This window comes from Pyrenophora tritici-repentis, chromosome 10 (genome assembly GCF_003171515.1).
Source record: "Pyrenophora tritici-repentis strain M4 chromosome 10, whole genome shotgun sequence".
NCBI classification, from domain to species: domain Eukaryota; kingdom Fungi; phylum Ascomycota; class Dothideomycetes; order Pleosporales; family Pleosporaceae; genus Pyrenophora; species Pyrenophora tritici-repentis.
The window spans coordinates 3,036,711-3,060,168 of record NC_089399.1 but is presented as its reverse complement, the minus strand read 5'-3'; the positions used below and the strand labels follow the sequence as shown (position 1 = coordinate 3,060,168).

Sequence of the window (23,458 nt, the reverse complement as noted above, 5' to 3'; positions counted from 1 at the left end):
TGGACTGGAGGAGACTGCCGATGCGATGCTAGGAAGGATGTGCGGAATTAAAGTGGGGTCGAAACGGAAGAGTATGATGTTCAGGAGTGAAAAGAAACTGCATAAATTGAGAAATTGCTCGAAAATGAGACTGAGATTGGACCAGAATGGTAGACGTGTAATTCTTTCGTATGCAATACATAATGCGACGTGACAGTTTGTAGGACTTGAAAAGTCGAAACCCAGAGGCGCCGGTACGCCAAACTTCCCAAGATTCAGAAAATGACCAATGATGATCCTATGCAACGTCTTATGTAATGTAAATGAGGTATAAAGTAATGCTGAATGCTGACTGTGTGATGAAGAAGGAAAACGCCAAACGCTATGACGAGTTAAAGATATGCGACCGTGAATCATTAGACGGCGACAGTGTGCGCGCGGAACAACATTTTCAAGCCAGAGGGCTCTTTTTCCTTTTTGCGGCTGCTCTCCTTGCCAGACCTGCTTGAAGCCTTGCTTGGAGCCACGCTGGGGGCTTTACTCGAGGGGCGTTTGCTCTCTGAGGTCTTGGTGGTCTTTGAAGTCTTTTCAGACTTGGTGCGATGTGACTTGTGTTTTGATTCGCTATGGGTGGTTCTCCTAGACCGAGTGCTACGTCGGGACTTGAGATCGTCTTCGTCAAGGACACCAGCATCGCAGAGTTGACGCGATGCTCCGGGGGTGATGAATTCGCCGTCGACACTGGTACCGGCGGAGTTTGCCTCGACGTCCGCAATGCCGCGACGCCACATCTCGACACGGCTGAGTTCCTGGGGCTGAAGTTCGTCCAATTCAAGGTTGGTATCTTCTATCGCGGCGACAGGGGGAGGGGCAGAGACCGGGGCAGTGGCGGCACGTGCGAGCATGGGCTGTGGGGGTGGTGCATCGTTCTGCTCTTGAATCTTCTTGATGATCTTGTATCCTCCAAGGGCGACGATGGTGACACCGACAGCGACACCGCCGGCAATCATGAACTGAGGACTAAGGAGGAGAGCAGCGACGGCGGGGAAGCTGCCCTTGAGCGTCATCAGGACGCCTGGACCCATCTTTCCTACAAGGGCGCTGAGCTCGGCAAGGGTGAGCGAGACAGCAGCAAGGGCTTCGGGGTTCTTCTGGAGGTTCTCGATCATAGCTGTGGCACTATGCTGCAGGCAGTTGGCCTCGTCGAGGAGGAGTTCAATCTTGGACGCCTTTTCCTGGAGCTCAAGGTCGTCATACTTCTTATCTGGCAGAGGGGGAGGGACATCGCCGTATGCGAGGTCCATGTCGATGTGAGCTTCCGACTTGGAGCGTTTTTTCTGGACCTGATGTTCTGAGCTGCGCCGGGCAATCTCCATGTTCTGACCTTCAGGCGCACTGTAGCCTCGCTCTATTGCTGGCCGGCCGGACTGTGACTTGGCGTGATGCGACTTCTTCGAGCGGTGCGACACATGGGAGCGGGCATCATCGTCGATACGGACGGCCTTGACGCCCTTGGCCAGCTCCCTCTCCTTGACTTGAGCATCACGCTCTGCCTTGATTTCCGCCTTGCGCTCACGATAGGCAGCCTTGGCCTCCTTGAAGACGTTAAATACGTGCTTGCTCTGTAGGCGGGTTAGGACTAGTATCGCGTCATGTGCGGGGCTAGCGTGCGACGTTGTACTTACACTGCTCACAACTTTTCCGCTCTTGTTGATGACTGTAATGGTCTCTCCGAGTCCTACGGCCATGGTTGTAGGGGCTTGCAGGTCCTGCAGTACACTGAGCGCGGGATGACGGGGTTTTGTGCGACGTGTGTAGGGGTTGCGGTGAAGATGGCGTGGTTGGTACTTGTCGCACCGGCCGGTGAAGCGGTCAAGACGTATCAGTGCTCGCGGAAACGGCAGCTGGCGCAACTCCACAGGGTTCCACCTAGACGGTCAAGTCGTCGCAGCACCGGCAGAGGTTATATGGGACTATAAGGGATTTTGACTCTTGGACTCTGAGCGCCAGGCTACCGGCGGCACTTTATCGGGAGCGCGCGTGGAGTGAGGCGATTTTCTAGCGACTGAGGCTTGCAGATGATGATGGCAGTGGGTGGAGCGCGGGGGGGGGATAAAAAGAGTGGCCGAAGCGAGATGCATCGAAGCCATTCACGAGACTGCCCGCATCGTCGGCGCATACTTTTCGTCGTGACTACCTGACGTCTTGCCCTGGTTGATGGGCTGCAGCGTTTAGAGTCAGCCAGTACGATAGCGGAAAGGCAGATGCGCGTGTCGCTCTGTTACAGGCACAACCCTTGGGCGCTAGAAGGTCGGACGGATATGCGGGCAGCGAGACGCTGCAGCTGAATTTGTGCGGCAGCGCATGCCATTGGTGCAGATGCCCAGCTGGCGACGAAGCTGCAGCCATGGTGAACGTGTCGCTGCTGGGAGTGGACGACTAGTCTCTGCAGCCTCAACTCTCGCGCGTGCTGATGCCATGGTGCAGGGCCATCTGGCAGCACTGACCCGCGTCTTGCTGCCCAAACCCCATCCTGGCAATCTGTAGAATCGAGCAGAATCGATGAGACCTGAGTCGAATTGTCCAGCTGGCATGATCGTCCCCAGGTTCAGTTCCCAGTTGGGACAGACGATATGCTCACACAGCCGGTTGGGACCGTGGCTGAGTGTGGCGGTACGTCGTCAGCGCGTGGTCGAGATGAAATCACTTGATGGCTCCTGAAGCGATTGGCAGAAGTTTCCTGCTGCAGCTGTGTTCCTGGTCGCCAATCTGGTTGCGACTGTTGATTGCGAAGATGCGTAATGGCCTAGACTCTTGAAACCGGCTGTAGATGCACTAAGCGTTCTGGCCGCACCTGCCCTACTTACTCTACGGGATGCGACTTCCTCAGGGGCTTTTCCGCTTTTTCACGCTAGCCGCGTACAGTACTGCCTAGAGACTAGAGTACACCGGAGCGAGGCATTATCGGCAATCGGTAATCCGTTGTCCACGGGTCAATCACTCAATCAATCATCAATCTTACCCAACAAGCACGTGACCTTGGCATCTTACATTACCTGTTACACGTATATGCTCCAGTTTACTTGGCCTTGACACCCGCCACGGCCGCGGTTGCCATGTTCCCACTTTGATTCTCCAGTGACTCTCCTGCTCCACCGACTCTCCACCGACTCCCCACCGACTCCCCACCGACTCCCCACCCGACTCGGGTTGGCATGTTGTGGCTGGGAACGTCCCAATCAGGCCCGATGATCATGGCTCTGTGTTGGTGACCTGCAGGCGCCACGGCAAACTCCCGCGACTTTATGCATGCTCCCGCGAGCCTCTTCCACGTCTCCCTGTAGCTGCGGCCAGATGCTGGTTCAAGTTGGCTACGACGCATACCTACAGTGCTGGAGCATTGCAACAAGAACACGTATCCGGCATTACCAATGGCTACATGCATGGTTCGATTGAACAAAAGTAAACAGTTTGGGGCTAATGTGATCGTCGTGTGCTTGCTGCCACAGCTGCGAGATCATGGTGAAAAAGGAAGCATTGATAAAGCCAGTCTGCCTCAGCTTCTCACCGCGTTCTTCTGGTGGCACATACATCGATAGCAGAGATGACGCCATCGCAGGGACGTCGCTCGCCATGTAGAAGGCGCAATACTGTCGCCATGGATGAGCAACAAGGCTCGAGCTCCTCTGAAGAGTCATCATCTGGTGATGAGACGTCCTCCGACATTACGCTGCACGAGATAGAAGAGGTCAATGAGTGCCTGCCTTGTCCTCCTCGTGTCGAGCCCATAGCTGAAGCCCCGATTTCGCTCTCATCAGAGATCGATTCACGTTACATCTTTCCTTTTCATCTCATCTCGGCCTGTAGCTCAGCAGGCCGACGCGCCGTCATGTGCACGCTTACGTCGCAGCAAGTTGCGACAGCCGTCCTTGGACTAAGAGGTACGTCAAGGTGCGCTGGCGGCACTTTGAGGGCATGAGCCGTGAGGGCATCAAGGAATAGCCCCGCAACCGGCGCACATGGACCCTGAATCTGCCGTCATCGCTTCCTGCCATCGCGAAACATTTACACGCGGCCATGCACGCGCACCATCGCCAAACTTCAGACCAGGCTGACCATGCCAGCAGCAGTGCCTCCACACAATGACACCCCCGTGGAAACAAAGGGCACGGAAATTGCGGGGCCGAATGCCATTCGGACGCCTGTCCAGGCGCATCGCATGAAGCACGACAAGTCGATTCTTGCTCTAGCCGTATCTCCACGATATATTTTTGCCGGTACACAAGGCGGCGAGATCCTGGTACGAGGGCTGAATCATGTAGCGGCCGAAAAGCTGATGGCGTCTAGGTATACAGTCTCGACACGTATGAGCGCCGGAGCGTCATTCACGCGCACAAGGGCAGCGTACTCGGCTTATGCCTTTCGCAAGACCGGAATTGGCTCTTCTCGAGCGCGGCAGATCCCATAGTCAATGTTAGTGTATGCCAGAACGTAGACGGGACGAATACTGACCCTTCAGGTATGGTGCACATCAACCTTCAAGCACCTGTACGCCTTGTGGTCGCCCTACGACATCGGGGACATATTCTGCGTCGCATACTCGTCATACCACCGCGCCGTCTACTTTGGCGCTCAAAACACTAGTATACAGGTAGGGAGGCTTTTTGCGGTCCGTGTGCATGCTGACGGTGGCAGTGGTACGATTTGAAAGAGAAAGACACCCGACCAGCCCCGAGCCTATCCTCCCATCCAGCCGAACGCAAAAACAAATTCTTCGACTCGCTCGGTCCTGGTGGCGCACAAACACCGAGGCCAAGCGGTGCGGACAGCAAACCACGACATGCCGTGGGTGGACAAGAGCTTCAAGTTGACAGCCATGACATTTGTCAATTTGCGCACTATGGATATGTCCATTGCATGCTCTTGGGGACTGGTATACTGCCGGACGCACCATCGGAAGAAGTCCTCATCTCTGGAGGTGGAGATGGGCGCATATTGCTTTGGCGGATAGATCCGAAGCGGCGTGGAGCCATCTCGACTATCTGCACGCTCGAAGACGGAAGAGAAGAAGGGGAATCGATTCTGTCTCTCGCCAGGGAGGGCTCGTTCCTCTACAGTGGACGCTTCGACGGCGAAATCAACGTATGGGACCTAGAGACACGACAACTAGTCCGGAGTCTCAAAGCGAGCACTGGCGATGTGCATACGTTGACTTTGGGCGCCGGTATCCTCTACGCCGGCGGCAAGACGGGTATCATGCAGGTAAGAGTCAAGGCAGCAATGCGTCAGCAATTGCTAAAATTATCAGAAATTCAACGAACATTACGAATCCGTCACGACCTTCAAGGCGCATGACGGCCTGATTCTCGCTTCCGCAATTGCCAGGTACAGCGAAAAACCTATTCTCGTCACGGGCGGCAACGATAATACCGTGGTAATATGGGAAGTAAAGGATTGCGCTGAGCCGAGTGCCGCTACCCGAAGAAGCAATAATGGTGCGTACACGTCGGTATGCCTCATTTGCTCGACTAATGTATGACGCAGATCTCATGGTGGAGTCCTTGGGCCAGTTCGTCTCTTTTCGGACCGTATCTTCGCTGCCCAAGTACCGCGCAGACTGTCGCAGAGGTGCATCGTATCTCCGGTCCGTCTTTCAAAATTTTGTGTCTGATAAATACAAGTGACTACAAGTTTCGCGGCAACCCGGCAACGGCGGCATCGCGGAAGAAGATTTTATTTTACGGTCACTACGATGTCATTGCTGCAGAAAACGAACATCGCAAGTGGAAACACGACCCCTTTACCTTGACTGGCGAAGGGGGTTATTTGTATGGTCGCGGTGCATCTGATAATAAAGGACCAATCATGGCCGCGATATATGCGGCACATGAACTGGCCAATGAGCAGAGCCTAGACTCCGATATCATCTTCCTCATCGAAGGAGAGGAGGAGAGTGGCTCGCGTGGGTTCGAAAAGGCTGTGAAAGCCAGAAAGGACCTCATTGGCGATGTTGACTGGATCCTCCTCGCCAACAGTTATTGGCTAGATGATCATGTGCCATGCCTGACGTACGGACTTCGGGGTGTCATCCATGCCACAGTACAGGTTGAGAGTAAGCATCCTGATTTGCACAGCGGTGTCGACGGTAGTGCGTTACTCGATGAGCCGCTCAAAGACCTCGTCATGCTGTTATCCAAGTTGACTGGCCGTCATGGCAAGGTCCATATCCCAGGCTTCTACGATCCAATTCTACCCCTGACAGCTGATGAAAAGGACCTGTACACTGAGATTACAGAGACTTTGTTGCGCAGCAATCCAGATCTAGGCGACCCAGAAGAACTGGCACAGTCGCTTATGCGTAGATGGCGAGAGGCCTCACTCACCATCCATCGCTTCCAAACTTCTGGTCCAGAGAACTCGACCATCATACCGCGACTTGCCAAGGCTGCTTTATCTATACGTCTAGTACCTAACCAAGAAGCCGGCAACGTGGCTGAGAGTTTAAAGGTATTCCTACAAGCTGAATTCGACGAGCTTGATTCAAAGAACAACCTCAAACTCACCATCGACCACCAAGCCCGAGCCGTGGCTGGGCGACTTCAACAATGAAATCTTCCAAACACTCGAGCGCGCCATCATGAACGTATGGGGCCCCACTCTCGGCCAAAGAAGAGAAAGCACAGCAGCACCGGATTACTTCTCCTCGTCGTCAAAAACAGCAGATGAACCTCCAACGCCCACAACCAAACACACTCCCACACCCGCAACATCAAACACCCTTGCCAACTCCTCCGACCCAGCCCTCACCACCTCTACCCCATCATCCGGCACGTCAACGCCACACCCCACCACTGGAACTGACACCGCATCTCGCAAACCCCTGTACATCCGCGAGGGAGGCTCTATCCCCAGTATAAGGTTCCTGGAAAAAGAGTTCAACGCACCCGCTGCGCATCTACCCTGCGGTCAGGCGAGCGACAGCGCGCATTTAGATAACGAGCGTCTGAGATTGGTCAATTTGTACAATAGCAAGAAGATCTTTAAAGAAGTGTTTCGGGAGTTGCCTAAGCGATGAGAGAGAGCCCTTGTACTGCTCTCCAACTTGCGGGGGTAGCAGAAGTAATTTGCATTTCCAGGGATGTGTGTGGCGTGGATACTGGGAGGTTAGAAGGGAGGGGGCGTTGAGGGCGTTTGTGTATGTGACTTTTGCAGTAACCTCTAAGAAGGGGTGAAGGCCATACAGCCTACGATCTGCACGTTGCGTGATTGTGAATATGGAAAACGTCGCGATAAACACTGGTGTCTTCAAGTTCGTAGACTTGCACGTGTTTTTTGTCGCTGTTGAAATGGAGCTCACCTTTTTTCAAGGTGTTCTCCATGGTATAATACTCTCTTCATAGATCTGTTCATCCAACATGTTATTCTACCCTACTTTCGTTGTAAACATGACATAAGACACCTCGTTCTTCTCGGCCGGCTCAACATTCTCATCACACATGTACATCCTCGGTATTCCCCCATCGGGCCACCCCGCATTACCTACCAGTGCTAACGCTACCCTTCCATGGTTAACCGAACACCAACCCCGCAACTTTGTAGCACAACAACACTTGTCGCACATAGAGCCTCGTGCCTGCCTTGTGTGATTTCTGGAGACAGGGTGTAAATAGTTGAATTGTTGCTAGTAAACGTTGCTAGTAGAGAAGCACGGCGTACGCACGTGCAAAGCTGACGGGAGCCGATACCGGCCGCGGAGGGCTGAGGGATACACGAGTGTAAATCATAGCAAGTCTGTTTATGATATTTTGTGTTGGGGTTGGGTCGTACGTCTTTCTCTCTTTTGCAGTTTTTTTGTGTGAGAAAGGAAAAAAGAGAGAAATTGGTCTAGAAGATTCGTGAGATTAAAGACTTGAACGAGAAAAGAGTGGGAAGAACTGAGATTGGGGGAATAGGAGGAAAGAGACAAGGTACATATAAGGCGGGACACTCTTGAGACGGTTACTGTCGATATATAACTATCCAACCTACCTACCTACCGATCCCACAACGACCACGACTTTCGATTTTACCTCCACCCACCCACCACCAAAATGGGTGTGTTCTACGAAACCATCCCCCCATCCCTCCACCCATGGATCCTCTCTCAACAACTCCTCTTTGTAGCCACGGCGCCCCTCTCCCCCACCGGCCACATCAACCTCTCCCAAAAGGCGGCTCAAACTTTGTAGAAACGCACGCACACCTACACGAGCCATCCAACGGTCGCATCTGCATCCTCTTCCTCGCCTTCAGCGGACCCCCCAAGATCGTGAGAATATGGGGCACTGGCCGCGCCATCGAGAACGGAACACCTGAATACGAGGCCTTTGTGCAGGAGCATAAAGTGGAAACGATTCCAGGGAGTAGAAGTATTATTATGGTGGATGTACACCAATGTGGGACAAGCTGTGGATTTAGCGTTCCTTACTATGATTTCGTTGGCCATAGGGAGATGAGATTTTATTGGGATTTTTATTGGGCGCTCAAGAGTCAGAGGAGTATTGATGGGTTGCCGGGTATGAGGAGGGGAGTCGCTTTTGCGGAAAGGAATGGAGTGGTGCCTATTAAGAAGATGGTGGGGAGGTGGGCGCCGGAGAATAGGAGGGAGAGGGGTGGGGAGAGGGAAAGGTTGGGGGTGCTGCATTTGTTGTTGGTTTTGGTGCTTGGGGCGGTTATTGGGGCGGCAGGGGTGTTGAGTTTAGTTTCGGAGGAGGGGCTGAGGGGGTTGAGGGAGATGGGGAAGGTGTTTTGAGATGGGGCTGTGAAAGAGCTGTGTGGATGTGCGCTTTCGAAGTCGTTTGCGCGATTGTTTGGTATCGCATAAGAGTTGTCAATTTAGACGGCTCGTTCGGTTTCCGTTAACTGGACTGTGTTACGGGTTTGTAGATGTGCATACTAAAATTCTAGTCAATGGGCGAATACACTGTTTGCTATGATCAACGACTGTGAGATCCAAGAAAGGGTCGTAGCATCTGGTCTGTTCGCTGCAGGATTTGCCAGGGCAGTAGTGACATTGCATCAAGAACGCTCGTACGAGATATCGTGGCGTTCCTAAGTCTTGTAAGACGTACCTGGACACCTCTGCCCTTCTTCGAACCATGTGGTGCACGCGACATGTCGTTTCACAACTGCCACCTCCTTCCTACCTTACACGTTGTCCCGGTCGATCAGGCGTCCTGTATATCCTCACTATTACGCAAGGCAAATGAGTAGTACATGTTGCCAAGCCTGAGCGCCATTGATGTTTGTCAATAGACGGAAGACCGGCATGTCGCTCTTACTTGATGAGGTGCTCCCTTCCCACATGTGAGACAAATGATAAGGAGTGCTGATCGGTGATTCTGTAGAAGTCTGCCAAGGTGTGAACTTGAGCCGTACTTGTGCATGTGTTTCATTCCCGAGCGGATATACTCGGTGACTTTGTTCAGCAGATACAGCAGGATCTACCGCTCCTCCTAGGCACAGCGAACAAGCCTAGGACAAAAGCTCGAACTATGTATAGCTGTGTATGGGATCGCTCTGTTTCTAATCAATGATTTATGGAGCGGCAGTTAAGCGATAGGTAGTGGATTGTCTAGTATATTGCTCGCGTAGTTGCTATAGGGTTTGGTAAGGTGTGTGTGGAGTCTGGGGAAGGTGGGAAGTTGCAAGTGGGCCGTTTTACCTAATCAATCCTCTTGGCTAGGCGGAGCGACAGTCTCGTACGGGTACACATGGAGATTTGAACGGTGCTGTTCACGGTTGCTGATGGTTCATCGGCACCGCCCGCGCGCCGAGCCTGGGCAGCATTTATAGTTTGAAGTGTTGCGACACCCACGTATGTGGACGGGCTCCGAGTCGTATCAATAGGTTGGCAGCCGTTGTTGGATACGGAGTGTTCACGTGCATCAATGCCTGCCTCGGTTTAATCAGCGTAGGGTTAAGCGAAATGGCGATCTTTAATCCTTCCAATCCCCGCCTTCCGCTCTATCATCCCAACACACCACACCTCATTAGCTGCAATCAGCGAAGGAGCAAGCCGCTGTGAGGGATGCGCATGTCTATCAACTGCACCGCTTCAACAACACCCACGGAGTCGTATTGTCTCTCGAAGGATTGGTTGAGTCAGGCCTTGCATACGCCCGTCTGGGTGTGTGGCACTAAACGTCCTCGAAAACTCTTGTTCCGTGGCTTTTCGACTGTTGGCCAAGACGGCAATGCTTATCTCGATGCTTCAAAGGTACCGTTGCATCCCCTTGCCGCGTGCTCATCTACGGGTGACAATAGTAGTAATAGAAGAGACGGCAGTCCCGTGGTCCAGGTCGTCGGCCATACACGCAAGCTTCGGGAACCAAATTGACTGGATAGTGCATCTCGACAGCCTGATGGACCTGGTGTTGGAGATGGCCTGGGTCCTGTAGTGCATGGGGCAAATCTTGGCATAGCGCTATAATTGGCTAAAGTCACAAGCTTCTAGCCCTGGACCTATCCTCCATCGGGAGCGGAGTCGTCTTTACAGACTTACCATCTCAACCAGTCCCGTCCCAAAAGCTTCTGGAAAAGCCCATGTTGGTTCTCAGGCGCTGGTTCGATACTATTGCCCGTAAATACCCGCCATTGCACGCCGAAAAGCAAGGGTGCTGATACCACGACAATGGCGTGTTTGGTCGTACCATACGCCGGGTCCGCGAGCGAAGCAAATGGTAGTTGGAGGCGTAAATTAGCGGTTCTAGGCATTGCTTGGGGTTGCTCGCGGGGTACTGGAGTCACCCGCATTAGGAAGGAGCTAAGTAGATGAAATGCATCAAAGGCGCCACTGCGAATTGTTATCTTGGAAATGGTAAGCTCTCTTGTGATGCTGCTTACCAGTGGTGGCTAGCTACTTGGCAAGGCTTGAGCTGACCATGACGCCTCGGCGATGCATTGCGAATTCAGTATCGTGCCGCACATGTTGCTCGCGCGCCGAGTACTGTCTGGGGCATATCAGCCGCCGTGGCGATATGTTTGCTGATGACGAGGCCGTGGTGAAGGAGTGAAGATGAAGCTAATACCTGCCCTAGTGTGCCCTCCTTCCTTATCAAGCCCGAGCCTATAGAGTACGACGCTGGACTCTCCCGTTGCGTGATCACATTAAATGCACCACCACCGCCCAACTTTTGGTTGAACAGGGTCTCTCTATTCCTCGCTGCATCCCCATCCTCTCTCTCGTGGCTGCTAGCAGCAACAGTCAACCACGATTCACCCCGACTGTCAATTCACACGCCCATCATGCCTATTGGTGACGCCGGTGAAGTTGTACGTGATACTGTCATATCAAACCGTTACCACTGCTAATTACCCCTGCAGCAAGCTGTAGGCTTGGACCCCTCTCTCATTGACGCCTCGGGAGACCCAACGCGCAAGCACCCCGAGCTTCACACAACTACTGCACCTGCCTACCTCCATTCTGAGGGCAAGGCGACACTCCAAGACAGCTACCTCGACGAGGCCGATGACTTCCCCACCACAGAGGAGCTCGCGACTCTTCGCCGTGTTCCTGCCAGGATCCCGTGGAAGATCTTCACTGTACGCAATTCCTATGCAGAGCGCACGTGACACAGTTGTTGACTTTGCAATTAGATTGCCTTTGTTGAATTGGTCGAGCGCATGAGTTACTACGGAACTATTGCTGTGTACTCCAACTTTATTGCCAAGCCATTAGTGACGCCTACTGGAGCTGCTCTTAACCCAGACGATGCTGAGGCTCAACCTGGTGCCTTGAACATGGGCAAACAGGTGGCTTTCAGCTTGACCACCTTCAACGCCTTCTGGGTCTACGTCTGCCCTCTCCTCGGAGCTTGGATCGCCGACACGTACCTTGGTCGTTACAAGACCATTCTCTACTCCGTCCTCGTTGCCGAGATTGGTCACTTGATCCTTGTCGCCTCCGCTGCCCCCTCTGTTCTCAAGAACTCGAACACTTCCCTCGGTGTTTTCATTCTCGGTCTCATCATCATGGGTCTCGGAACTGGAACATTCAAGCCCAACATCGCCCCTTTGATTGCCGAGCAAGTTCCTCAGGAGAAGATGCGTGTTGAGACCCGCGGTACAGAGCGTGTCATTGTTGATCCTGCTGTCACTGTCACACGTATTTACAGTAAGTCTTCGTTTTTGTGGAATCTACTGAATACCAACTAATTCTGTTTCTAGACTGGTTCTACTTCTTCATCAATATTGGTGCCCTGGTTGGTCAAATCAGCATGGTGTACGCGGAAAGATACGTTGGCTTCTGGCTGGCATACCTGATCCCCACCATCATGTTCATTATCGCTCTCCCAGTTCTCATCTTCTGCAAGAAGTTCTATATTCTCCGTCCCCCAAGCGGCAACGTCATGGGACCAGCTTTCAAGCTCCTCTTCAAGGCTCTCGGCAACGGAATGAGCGTCAACCCAGTCACCACCTACAAGAACTGGAACTCAGGCACTATGTGGAACGCCGTCAAGCCCTCCACTCTTGGCGCCAACAAGCCATCCTGGTACAACTTTGACGATGCCTGGGTTGATGAGGTTGCTCGTGGTTTTGCTGCCTGCTCCGTCTTCTTCTGGGTCCCCATCTTTTGGCTAGCTTACCGCCAGATGGACTCCAACTTGACTCAAATGTGCGGTACCATGCATCTAGGCGGTGTTCCCAACGACATTCTCTCCAACTTGGACCCTATTGCCATTATCATCATTGTGCCCAGTAAGCATTGCTCTTCTATATCGATCTGAATCAACTGACAACCTTCTAGTTATGGATAGCCTTATTTACCCATTCCTCCGCAAGCGAGGCATCCGTTTCACTCCCATCAAGAAGATTACCGCTGGTTTCATCCTCGGAGCTTTTGCCATGGTCTGGGCTGCCGTTCTCCAGCACTACATCTACAAGACCTCCGGTTACTACGAGACCCACGACCCCAAATACAAGTCCGGCATCACTGTCTGGGCCGTCACCGGTGTCTACGTTCTCATTGCCATCTCTGAGATTTTCGCATCCGTGACAACTCTCGAGTACGCCTTCACCAAGGCACCAAAGAACATGAGGTCGCTCGTCCAGTCCGTCCAGCTCTTCACCACCGCCTTCTCAGCTGCCATTGCCCAGGCCTTTACTCCCCTCACCGCCGATCCCCACATTACCTGGAACTACGGCAGTGTGGCCATCATCTCCTTCGTCACCGGTATCGCCTTCTTCTTTGCCTACCGCACTATGGACAAGCAGGAAGACCAGCTCAACCTGCTGCCCACCGGTCACCTTGGCACGGAGGGTCAGGCCGCTGACATCGAGGCACGCCAGAGCGTCAACGAGGAGAGGCGCGCGAGCCTTGCCGCAAACCACGCTTCTGAGAAGATCTAAGTTTGTGCACGTACATGGTTGTTAATGCAGTGATGCCGATGAGAGTTTGAATGGCTCTGGAACGAAATATACCCCATTTAGTCGTAATGTAGGAAGCTAGATATGATGGCAGTGAGTACACTGGTTCTTTAGAAGCCGTGCTATTTGCTGATTTATCTATCTAATGCGAACACCTAATACCAAACATAAAAAAATATTGCTGACATTAAATCGCCCACGTGATGTGTCTTTGTTGCGGGATGACGACGCTGGGATGGGCCGTGCGAGCTAGCGCATGACGCTACCCAGTTCTCTTCTTACCAGCCACTCCATTTCGTTCTCTTCTATCGTCCTAGTTCGCTCCACCCTTACGTGTCTGCGTCTTTCGCTTCTCTGATGGGCCATCTCCGGGAGACGCTTCGCGCTTCTTTCCCTTTTCTTTGGCCCCTTCTGGCCCTGCAAAAGGCTCAACCATCCAATTGAACGGCTCCCATTCCATTTTTCTACGCTTTTCGTAAGGCGTCGCAGCTAGACGCGTATATGTCAGATATGCATCTAGTAACATGTCAAAGCTATCAGCATCGAGACGAGACCAAGTCTGCTCAACACGATTAACGCGATACACTGGCGTCAGATGACTCAGTGAAATCAGAGAATACTCGCGCGGCTTAAAGAATGACCTTTTATCAAGTCTAGCCGCGAACTCGATTGGCACGTGGCGATGCCGCTCAGCAGCGTCCTTGATCGACGCGTCAGTCTCGTTACCCTTTTGTGCCTCCAGTAAGAGAATGTACTGAGTTGCTTCCTGCCAATGGTGCTTGTTCACACCCTTGTTTTCGAAGCTGTAGATTGGCAAGCAGGTATAGAAGCTGGAGGGCCCGCTATGAATGCCTATCACAACGGCGTATCGATCTCCATAGTACACAGGTACCTCGCCTCCATAATCTTTTCTATCAGCGTAGCAGAGACCATTCTTCTTGAAATCGTCTGGTCGTGGTTTCTCCACCCGGCACTGTTCGATGACAGGGATGTTGACGATATCTCCGCAGCGGATCTTGCGTTTATTACCAGTCCTATGAGGCTGGCATGGTTGTCGAGCAGGCGTGTCTTGTACACGAAAATCGGAGATCGCAACGCGAGATGAGGTAGCCGGGACGAACGGTTGTGCGTGGATTTTTCGATTTAGCGGTGTGAGATCAGGGCTGTTATGAAGTCCCTGGGGACATGTGCCGGCTATTGCTTCTGCATAGCTTCTACCACAATGGCACTCTTCGGACGTTTGGTTTCCAGGCATGTTCAAAGGTTTCTTTTGTCAGTTTCTATCTTTCGGTCTAATTATTGAAGGAAAAATATGGAACGACAGATATGGCGTACGGGAATCCGTATCTGAGACAATGTTGATATTTCCCGAGGCTGAGACTTCGACACCATGCTTCACAATTGAGACATGCTGTGTCTTCGATGATTGAGGAGGAGGGTTCCTGTCCACTCATTTTTGGCTCACAAATCAAATACCATCAAAGAGAAGGGGGTATCTGTACCGATTGGAAAGCTGCAATTCTACTGTTCAACTATGGAAAGTCGCTCTAGAAACTAGCTCACAATGTTGCTAGTGAACTTGAGACTCGCGCAATCTCTCTCTATTCACCACTACTATCGAATCGGAGTCGCCTAATCCTAGCCGCAAAATCTTCGCTAGTGGCAGCTGGAAATGATACCTCAAGCCCATACAGTATGGATACTCTATAGCACTGTTCTGCAGTTGTAGCTATCATTGATTGCTAAAGATCCCATAGAAGGTATGTTTCGGCGATACTTGCGTATCGTATCTAATCAGAATGGGTACGCAGAGCTCCAACATTGGAACCTGGATAGGATAGATGATGGCCATAACGAAGGTCACGAAATATGCCACACTATCGGTTTGTGAGTGATGCAGGGAATTTCAGAACGATGACGCAGGCCCCGCTACTGAAGCGTAAAGGCGGTGGTTCCGCACGTGATAACCATCTTTGAATGCGATTTTACGATGACACAGCTGCACAGTGAAGTCTTCTGCAGCATACCCGCCTTCACCGCGGTACCGTCCCCCAGCGACGACCCATGGAAACCCTCCTGCAGGGCCAACCACACCACCTTACCCGCCATTCGCAACAACTAAACCCACCCATCCAACACGCAACCTTGCTCAGCCACATCAGACCTAAAGCTCTTGCTAATACCAACCGCACTCATCTCACACACTTTACACGAAATATCAACAATCATTATGTCTACAGTCGGTGAAGGTACATCACCTTCCTACCGCATCGCCAGTTTCCTCGTCTCCGCACTGACAGACACCACAATCTACATCCAAAACCGGTACAACGAACATATGGAGAATGCACGTCTCCGGGCAATCAGGGAAGCGGAACGTGCCGAGGAGCTCCGGCGTCGACCTGCAGATTACGAAGAGGAAGAGTTGATGGGCGATCGCGAAGCTGCTGAAGGCATTCTCCGCCCACAGTGAAGGACTCTCAGAGAACCATTGGACTATTTCGGCGCTGGATTTATCGGCATAGTACCAGGAGCGGCATGGAAAGTCAACGGTAATGCCGCTATGGAGGTAGATTCTGCTGTCAACTTCTCCACATTTGCATTTTCTATCATCGGTATCGACACCGGGAGTTCTCGCGCAAAAGGCACACGGTGTGTTCGGATGGAATGGACAATTACGGCTCAGTACATGAGCATAGCACCGGGATACAACAATTACCGGATGTCAGCTAGGGATATGCAAGATGCAGGTGGTCTTGCGATCGCGAAGTAGGGCAGTGGGGTCTCATAAGTTCCGAATGATACACTCTCCTTGCGTATTTTTTTCAACATGCGCCAGCGTGGATGGCCGTGTCTTGGTACCGAGTACCAGTGTGCGCAACTTCCGAGCCTGTCTTGCTCTGTCTGAGCTCCGGTGAGTGATCTTCCGAATACTCTCTACCGGTAAATCGATGGATACCTAGCGGCTAATTAAATTACAAATATTCTATGAGGTGAATTCTCAATGTGAGAATTGTTGATATTGCGCTGTGATGCTGACGCACGTCTCCGAAGATACGTTTCGCTGTGCCAAGACGCTAGATGACGTAACATTGAATGGTGCATATGTTGTCACACCCAGCAAAGTTACTTCGATATCTCTTTGATGCTTTATATTCATTGGTATCATTATTGAATTGTTTCAAATGCTACCGCTCACTAATGCGATGTGCTTCATTGTTGCCCAAGAATGGTGGCTTGTTGATGTGATTTAGCGCACTTCCCGCTCTCAGCCACTCCCGTTGTCCATCGCTGTAAGTGTGGCTCAAAAGTACGCTCCACTTCTTTGGCTCCGTTGCGCGATACGATAAGATTATCATATGTATTGTGGTCGGCATTTTTACTTTTAGAAGAGGCGAGTATCGAAAGAGCTCAGTAGAGCTCTCGTCAAAATCACCTTTGGAAGACATGCGCTGATGGACATAGTGCCATAGTCGCTGCCGCATCATGACATTCAACTCAACTTGACTGGAAATCTAACAATATCTCTCCACACCTGATGTCCTGTGAATGTATAGGGGTGATTGTGGAGAATCTTTTCCGTCAAGGCTAACGGGTGTCACAAACCTTGCCCAACTGAGTCGAGCTGAAACCATGCGGTCATAATCGAGTGGCATATAAAGACTTAAAAGGATTACATCGACGCAGCAAATTCGCGGGCCATCGCAATACCACTCACTCCCTAGGGTGTCGATAGCGAGCGGGCTGTCGCGAGAAATCCACATGCGCATCATGGGCGAAGGCTGATGACACGCGTGGGGAGCCGATGACCAGAAGATTGCGCCACAAAGTTATTATGGATCTCAGCCGTAAAGTAGTCCCCTTATTCCAAGATGCGCTAGTACACCGTCCAGGGCACGCTCTGTTCGTTTTCTAACCTAAAGAAGACTTCCATCGACGAGACATCTGTGTCGCCTCAGCTTCTGTTTTCCTCACTCCGAAGCAAGCTGGGGTACGCTTACCGCCACTATATTCAGGAGCATATATTCTGAATAGCCAAGCCAAAGGTTATACGTTGATACATAGAAGAGCATGAAACGACGTCCTTACGGTCATCATTTGTCGGCTTACGGACTTGATATTGTTTTTGCGAATAAACTTCCTTTGGTTTACAGCAATCACGCGCTCAATCAATATGGTGATTCATTTGCTAAAAGACGCCCGAACTATAGACACAATCGAAAAGACTGAAGCAGTCGGACCAGTGGCATATACAGTACAGTGCATCACGTTTCTTCGTTGCCGATTCGCACGACTCATTCTCTTGATTCACGTCGACATGAAACATTGTCTCTGCTACTCAGCCCCAAATCACATCTCGCTCGTTGCTCCTGCTTGCCTTATCTTTCACTTCACATAAAAGGGCCTTTTAACAGTACTTGGCCGCTACCCGAATAGCAGATAACCAAAATCTAAAGTTGTGTTCTTTCTGCTAACCTTCACAAACCTGTTGCTTGGAAAATCATGTTTCGCAATCACTGCACAATGTCTCTTACTCGAGTGTGCAAGTAAGACAATGCCCAGCCACTAAGACAAAGGCGCCTCTTAGATCGCACGCTCGTCATGACGAATAGCTTGTATACAAAGAAGATTCCTTGTTCTTGAATTCATCTACCTTGTTCGCGTTCTGGCTTTGTCAATATTGGATTTTGATATCTCTCCGCAGCTCCCGCTTTGGTTCTCATCACGGGCTCGAAAACACACCATCGCAACGACACCCTCAGATCGCAATTCCCCACCAAGACTTGACTAGAAAGAGACCAGTGAACCAGGCACGGAATCATGTCTCCATCGCAGTCTTCCATACCTACCTCCCCATCATCCCTCATCCACTCTATCCAACAAAATTGGTCTCTTGAGACCTCTACCTCAATCCTTCCCCAATCCCTCCTTTCCAACGATACATCTACACAAATCCCCCTCCCCCTTCTACATGCCCTGGATACTCTCTCATCTCTGACTCCCGACCAGCCGGACCGCGCATATAGTTTGCTGAACACTTATTTCCACGCGCGCATCCGGCAAGGGTCATACAGAGGGACACAAGGAGCGATAGTCGCAGGGCTAGAAGTGGATGATGTAGAAGCGGCATGTGACAGTGTGAGAAGGATGATGAGGGGGAAGGAGATGCAGGGTGTAACTAGTGAGACAGAAAAGGGAAAAGGAAAGAGGAAGTACAGTATTCGACAGGAACGAGAGGATGGTGACGATGACGAGAATGACACCATGGTGTCCAAGACTCAAAAGCTATCCTACGAGTATACCAGCAGCGCAGTCGACGACAAATTTCACGCCCTCCCATCACCATCCCTGACCGTCTCCACTGCTACGATAGAAAAGGAACAAGACAACACAGCTACGGCCCTCGCACCCGTAACACCACGCACAAAACGCCTCATCCACCTCCCACCAATCCGCACATCCCATATCACTACGCCCATCACCGCCTCCCTACCCTCGGCACACACAACAAGTTTCACCCCCTTGTTCAACTCTTTGAAACAAGAAGTCGGATACACATATACCCCACCGCCGATAGTGTATACCCCGCATCCTTCCCACACTCCGAATCCCAATCGTCCTTACTACAGACCACAACAACAACAGCGACAGCCAATTCCCCAACATCACCATTACCCCACCACCGAAGAAATCATGAGAGAAAGGAAGCGCGAGCAAATACTCCAAGCCGCTCAACGCGCAACCCACAATTTCAACGTCTTGAGGCGGGACACGGAGCGCTTGGGTCGTGCGTACGAGGAAGCAAGGGGTAGGTGTGAGGAGGTGAGAGGCAGGATGGAGGGGCTCTGGTGGAGGGCTGGGTGGAGAGGATGAAATTTGAGTGTTGCATGTACAGGTTGAGTAGGGATTTCACATTCGCTAGAAACAGCATTGTCTACTATGTAGTCACGAATAAAATATTTGATTTATCAGAAGATCGTTACAGTGCCCCCGGATTTGGCCAATACAGGAGGTTCCTTCCCATCTCATTCATTCGTATATATAGACACTGTCCATTACCCTCCTTCTCCGTTCGCCTTCCACAACTAGCTCTCTCACCAAATCCCCACAGAAGTGTGTAACCGGTGTGCACAACAACTAAAATTTCGTCCTACATATAAACAGCTTCAGTAACGTCTGTAGTTGACGTAACAGCCCTTCGTGCTGTCACGGCGGAAAATGCATAAGTAAACAATTGGTTTCCGCAACAATTTCCCATTCTGGTTTGGCTTGCATGGAAAACTTGTGTCGTAATGATTACTTATACTAACAGTGAGGTAGTCTTATCTTGAGGCAGATGGGAAGGGTGGTCAGCCCTGTGCAAGTGCGATATCAGATGTTGCACTTGGGGTGTGCGGGGCATCGCTAGACTCCGCTGTGGAAGATGTTTAGCGTAGAAGGTATAGGTATGGAATGTTTTAGATCATGGAGCTTTCCCAATAAATGAAAGCAAAATTCTCGCTATTACTGCGCACGTGCTGTTGTTGGTAGTATGATGTGTTCCTAGGTCGCAGTGAGGGCCTCGCCAAAGCGACAATACTAGGGTGATCGGACCCTACATCTCATACAATCATGTTAACGCAACTGTGCCGTGTTTTACATTGGGGCTGGGTGGATGGAGTGAGTATGATGTGTCGTATGTGGTGGAACCTGGTTGGTGTTGGGTGTATGGGTTGACTGTTAGGGTTTGACTATATACTCATGACTTCACCTCGTTGGCTTTGCGTTCTGGTCAGCAACTTCCTTATTCTACGCTGCGACTGTACGCTCTTGGCCGTAACTTCCTGGTTCATCCCTCTTCGCTCCTTCCCTTCGACTCTACCCTCTTGGCATCTTTGTCTTGCCTCCTTCCTTTCGACTGCATCGTCTCAGATCCGCCGTATTGACTCATTTTCTTCCTACGTCTCTTGCTGCATGCCCTTGACTTCACCCTCATGGCTGTGCCTTCTCTTTCTTACAGTACACCGCCAGTTGCACCTTCTTGACTCCATCCTCTTGACTCCACCATGGACTCATGTCAATGCTCATGCTCATCTCCCACTTACCTCTTAGTCCCACATCCAACTCTCTATGACTCTCTCCTTCGCCATAGCCTACTTAATGCGTCCTCCAGCCTCTAAACTCGACCTCTGCAGCCAACCCTTTCCACATTCAGCAACACAAACACACCATCTTCTTCATATTTACGCAAGACCGACAAACCAAACAACCTCTCTCCCATCTACTCCACAAGCCCATCAAAATGTACGTTCCCACACCACCCCTTCCACCTTCCCATACCCATCCCCGCTAACCTCCTCTTAGGTGCTTCGACTCAGAGAAACAGGCCAGGATCGATTTCGATGGCAGAGGCAACCACCGAGTGCGTTGGCTAATAGTGAATCCAAATGACGACTGTTGGTCACCCCATTGCCCGACTTCGTCGCAACATCCGGATAATATAGGTCGGACGGCGGCCTCGACGGCGAATACGAGGAACACTACGTCGGGTGGTTCGGCTGGTTCGGCTGGTTCGGGTAGCGGTTCGAATACGAGGAATACTACGTCTGGTGGTTCGGGCAGTGGGGGGAGCTCGTCGAACACGGGGAACAACAGTTCTAGCTCTCGATCTCGATCTTAATCCGCCAAAGAACATGGATATATGATCTTGAGAGGGACAACATATCTAGCAAAGGGCAGGTGTAGTAATGTGCAATGGATAACAAATGACGGATGGTGAATAGTTGGTATGAAGTAATAGACTTGTAAAGTAGGTTCGAAATACAAACCTACACTCTTCACACATTCTCTACACCCACACACCCAATCCAAACCTTCCTCTACTTCACTCGCATATCACTCATATCTTTACCATCAAGTCTCACACCAAAGTAGCACTTTGCATAATCTTAACATTTCATTCATCATGACCATCATCCTTCTCGTGGTCTAGATCATTCACACCATCAAGATAGCCACTGTCTACTTAAACTCCTTCATAAACTCCTCATGAAACTTGACAATCCTGCCTGTCCAGTCCGTGCCTGGAGCCAAGAACGTAGTCCTGAAATGCAGAGTGTTTTCCTTTTGTCCAAACCCAGTACCAGCAACGACACAAACACCTGTGGCATCGAGCATGCGGAAGCAGTAGAATTCATCTGGTGCACGACCCTCCTTCTTAGCCTGCTCGATGGCCTTCTCAGGGAGGTGGATGGTGGGGAAGAGGTACATGGAGCCCTAAAAAATGTCAGTAAAGGATGTTGTGAGAGAGAGGGAATGATGGGGGTAAACTGACCTGTGGCTCACTGCACTCGACACCCTCCATCTGCTTGAACGCCTCATACAAAGCATACGCACGCTTCTTCAAGCCGTTGAAGATGCCATCGTACTCCTGCTTGTAGAGTTCGTAACTCGGCTCTCCTTCCTTGGGTGGGTTGACCATCATCTCGATGATGCACTGGCCGAGAACAGGGGGGCAGAGCTGAATGGAGACGAACTTGTATATTTCCTGTGCGACCTCTGGATCGAAACCGATGAGCTCAAAGTAGCCGCCGCGGTGTCCGCACTCGCCGACCATGCCCTTGGAGACCGAGTGTAGCGATGCAAGCTCGATGTGGTCGTACTGGCCTGGTGTCTCCTTTTGTAGTTCACGTAGCGCCTTCTTGAAGGAGATGAACTCGCCGATGAAGACGTTGGTTTGGTAGACTTCGTCGGCGATGACGACGAGGCCCTTTTCGGCGGCGAACTTGAGCACAGATTTGATGTCTTCGACAGGGAGGGATGCGCCAGTGGGGTTACCTGGGTTGATGACACAGATGGCCTTGACGTCGGTACCCTCCTTGACTGCCTTTTCGTATGCAGTCCGGATCGACTCGAGCGAGGTGCCCCATGCCGCCTCTTCATCTAGGTAGTATGGTACGCAGCGAGCGTCGAGGACGGACAGCGTCGCGGTGTAGAGAGGGTACTGTGGGATAGGGACCATGATGCCGGTCTCGGGCTTAGCGCAGATGGTGTGGAGAAGAGTGTTTACACCGGACGAGGCACCGTTGCTGAGGTAGATGTCCTCGAACTTTGCTGGGAAGCCATCTCGTCCTGTCTGTTGTCAGAAATCATCTTGAGTATGAATGTTTGCTACTCACGCTCAATGTACTCTGCAACGCTCTGCCTAATGCCTGGTGCACCCTGACTCTGGCTGTATGCGCCTACACTCTTGACTTCGTTCAAGAGCTTCCTCGCACGCTCCAGTACATCCGGCTTGTATCCCAAACTCTTGAGTAGAACATCCTCATGCTCCAACAGACCAGGGTTCTCGAGTATACTCGCAACCTGCCTGAAGAAAGTAATGGGCTTCTGGTCCAATTGCTGGGGGTTGCCAATGTTGGCGGCAATGACGGTGTCAAAGGGAAGGTCCTTGCCCTCGCCCTTTGCCAGCTTCGCGCGGTACTCCTCCGACTTTACAGCCAATTCACCGCGGACAGCATACTTGGCCGCCTTGACGTGGGGGTTGATGTTGCCAATCTGCAACACCTTCTGGGGTGCCTTGGACATGATGGGTCGAGAATGTGGAAAGGGCGATGGAGAGAGTGTAGGGTGGAAGGACCGGCCTGTTAAGTGTGCAAAGTATGGAGGGGTGTGTCCGGTGAGGCGTCTATACAGGACTAAAGTGGTGAGCGTAGGTCCAGACTATAAACTTAGCTCGGGCGAAAACTAGATGCAGGTGTCGTCGATTCTGTCTCCCGTCCCGCGACGTACTCGAAACGCTTGGGAGTATGGGTCAAAGGGTCGACCATTTTTTATGCTTGGGTTGCGTGGTGCCCCACCACTGGTGGTAGTAAGAGCCACTACAAAGCTACCCTGGAGCCCCCTCGTAGCTCGGCGTAATGCGGGTAAGGCATTCTCAGACACCAGTCGCGTCTAGGCGTCGGACATGCAAAAGCGGCGAAAATCAGAAAATACCTCGTGAAGCCATGCTGCCACCAATGGGTTGGCTTCTGGGGCTTTGGGCGCAGAGCGAGCGGATGGCCGATGGTGGCGACATTGTCATCGGACCCTG

At 51.6% G+C, this 23,458-nt stretch overlaps 8 protein-coding genes across 8 annotated transcripts; 5 read left to right on the top strand and 3 right to left on the bottom strand.

The window, feature by feature from the left end:
* Positions 1-395: 395 nt before the first annotated feature.
* PtrM4_049910 (uncharacterized protein) lies at positions 396-1,727 on the bottom strand (the record flags this gene model as incomplete). Its single annotated transcript, XM_001936800.1, has 2 exons — positions 396-1,601; positions 1,665-1,727. 2 exons carry the CDS (start codon positions 1,725-1,727, stop codon positions 396-398), a joined length of 1,269 nt encoding a protein of 422 aa, XP_001936835.1.
* A 1,910-nt stretch (positions 1,728-3,637) lies between these two features.
* Positions 3,638-6,588, top strand: PtrM4_049900 (WD40 repeat protein; the record flags this gene model as incomplete). The annotated part of the gene is made up of 8 exons (XM_066104835.1): positions 3,638-3,920; positions 4,107-4,279; positions 4,327-4,452; positions 4,499-4,630; positions 4,675-5,241; positions 5,288-5,474; positions 5,524-5,623; positions 5,661-6,588. The coding sequence occupies 8 exons, from the start codon at positions 3,638-3,640 to the stop codon at positions 6,586-6,588; spliced, it is 2,496 nt and encodes an 831-aa protein (XP_065959399.1).
* A 28-nt stretch (positions 6,589-6,616) lies between these two features.
* On the top strand, positions 6,617-7,054 carry PtrM4_049890 (PAT1 multi-domain protein; the record flags this gene model as incomplete). The annotated part of the gene is made up of 1 exon (XM_066104834.1): positions 6,617-7,054. The coding sequence occupies one exon, from the start codon at positions 6,617-6,619 to the stop codon at positions 7,052-7,054; it is 438 nt and encodes a 145-aa protein (XP_065959398.1).
* Positions 7,055-11,265: 4,211 nt separating this feature from the next.
* Positions 11,266-13,368, top strand: PtrM4_049880 (PTR2, Dipeptide-tripeptide permease; the record flags this gene model as incomplete). The annotated part of the gene is made up of 5 exons (XM_001936796.1): positions 11,266-11,292; positions 11,344-11,562; positions 11,617-12,133; positions 12,187-12,717; positions 12,767-13,368. 5 exons carry the CDS (start codon positions 11,266-11,268, stop codon positions 13,366-13,368), a joined length of 1,896 nt encoding a protein of 631 aa, XP_001936831.1.
* A 331-nt stretch (positions 13,369-13,699) lies between these two features.
* On the bottom strand, positions 13,700-14,641 carry PtrM4_049870 (uncharacterized protein; the record flags this gene model as incomplete). Its single annotated transcript, XM_001936795.1, has 1 exon — positions 13,700-14,641. One exon carries the CDS (start codon positions 14,639-14,641, stop codon positions 13,700-13,702), a length of 942 nt encoding a protein of 313 aa, XP_001936830.1.
* A 975-nt stretch (positions 14,642-15,616) lies between these two features.
* On the top strand, positions 15,617-15,859 carry PtrM4_049860 (uncharacterized protein; the record flags this gene model as incomplete). The annotated part of the gene is made up of 2 exons (XM_066104833.1): positions 15,617-15,635; positions 15,687-15,859. 2 exons carry the CDS (start codon positions 15,617-15,619, stop codon positions 15,857-15,859), a joined length of 192 nt encoding a protein of 63 aa, XP_065959397.1.
* A 2,348-nt stretch (positions 15,860-18,207) lies between these two features.
* Positions 18,208-19,260, top strand: PtrM4_049850 (Tymo-45kd-70kd multi-domain protein; the record flags this gene model as incomplete). The annotated part of the gene is made up of 1 exon (XM_001936793.1): positions 18,208-19,260. The coding sequence occupies one exon, from the start codon at positions 18,208-18,210 to the stop codon at positions 19,258-19,260; it is 1,053 nt and encodes a 350-aa protein (XP_001936828.1).
* A 2,127-nt stretch (positions 19,261-21,387) lies between these two features.
* Positions 21,388-22,953, bottom strand: PtrM4_049840 (Aspartate-tyrosine-aromatic aminotransferase; the record flags this gene model as incomplete). The annotated part of the gene is made up of 3 exons (XM_001936792.1): positions 21,388-21,642; positions 21,701-22,497; positions 22,545-22,953. The coding sequence occupies 3 exons, from the start codon at positions 22,951-22,953 to the stop codon at positions 21,388-21,390; spliced, it is 1,461 nt and encodes a 486-aa protein (XP_001936827.1).
* Between the last annotated feature and the right edge of the window lie 505 nt (positions 22,954-23,458).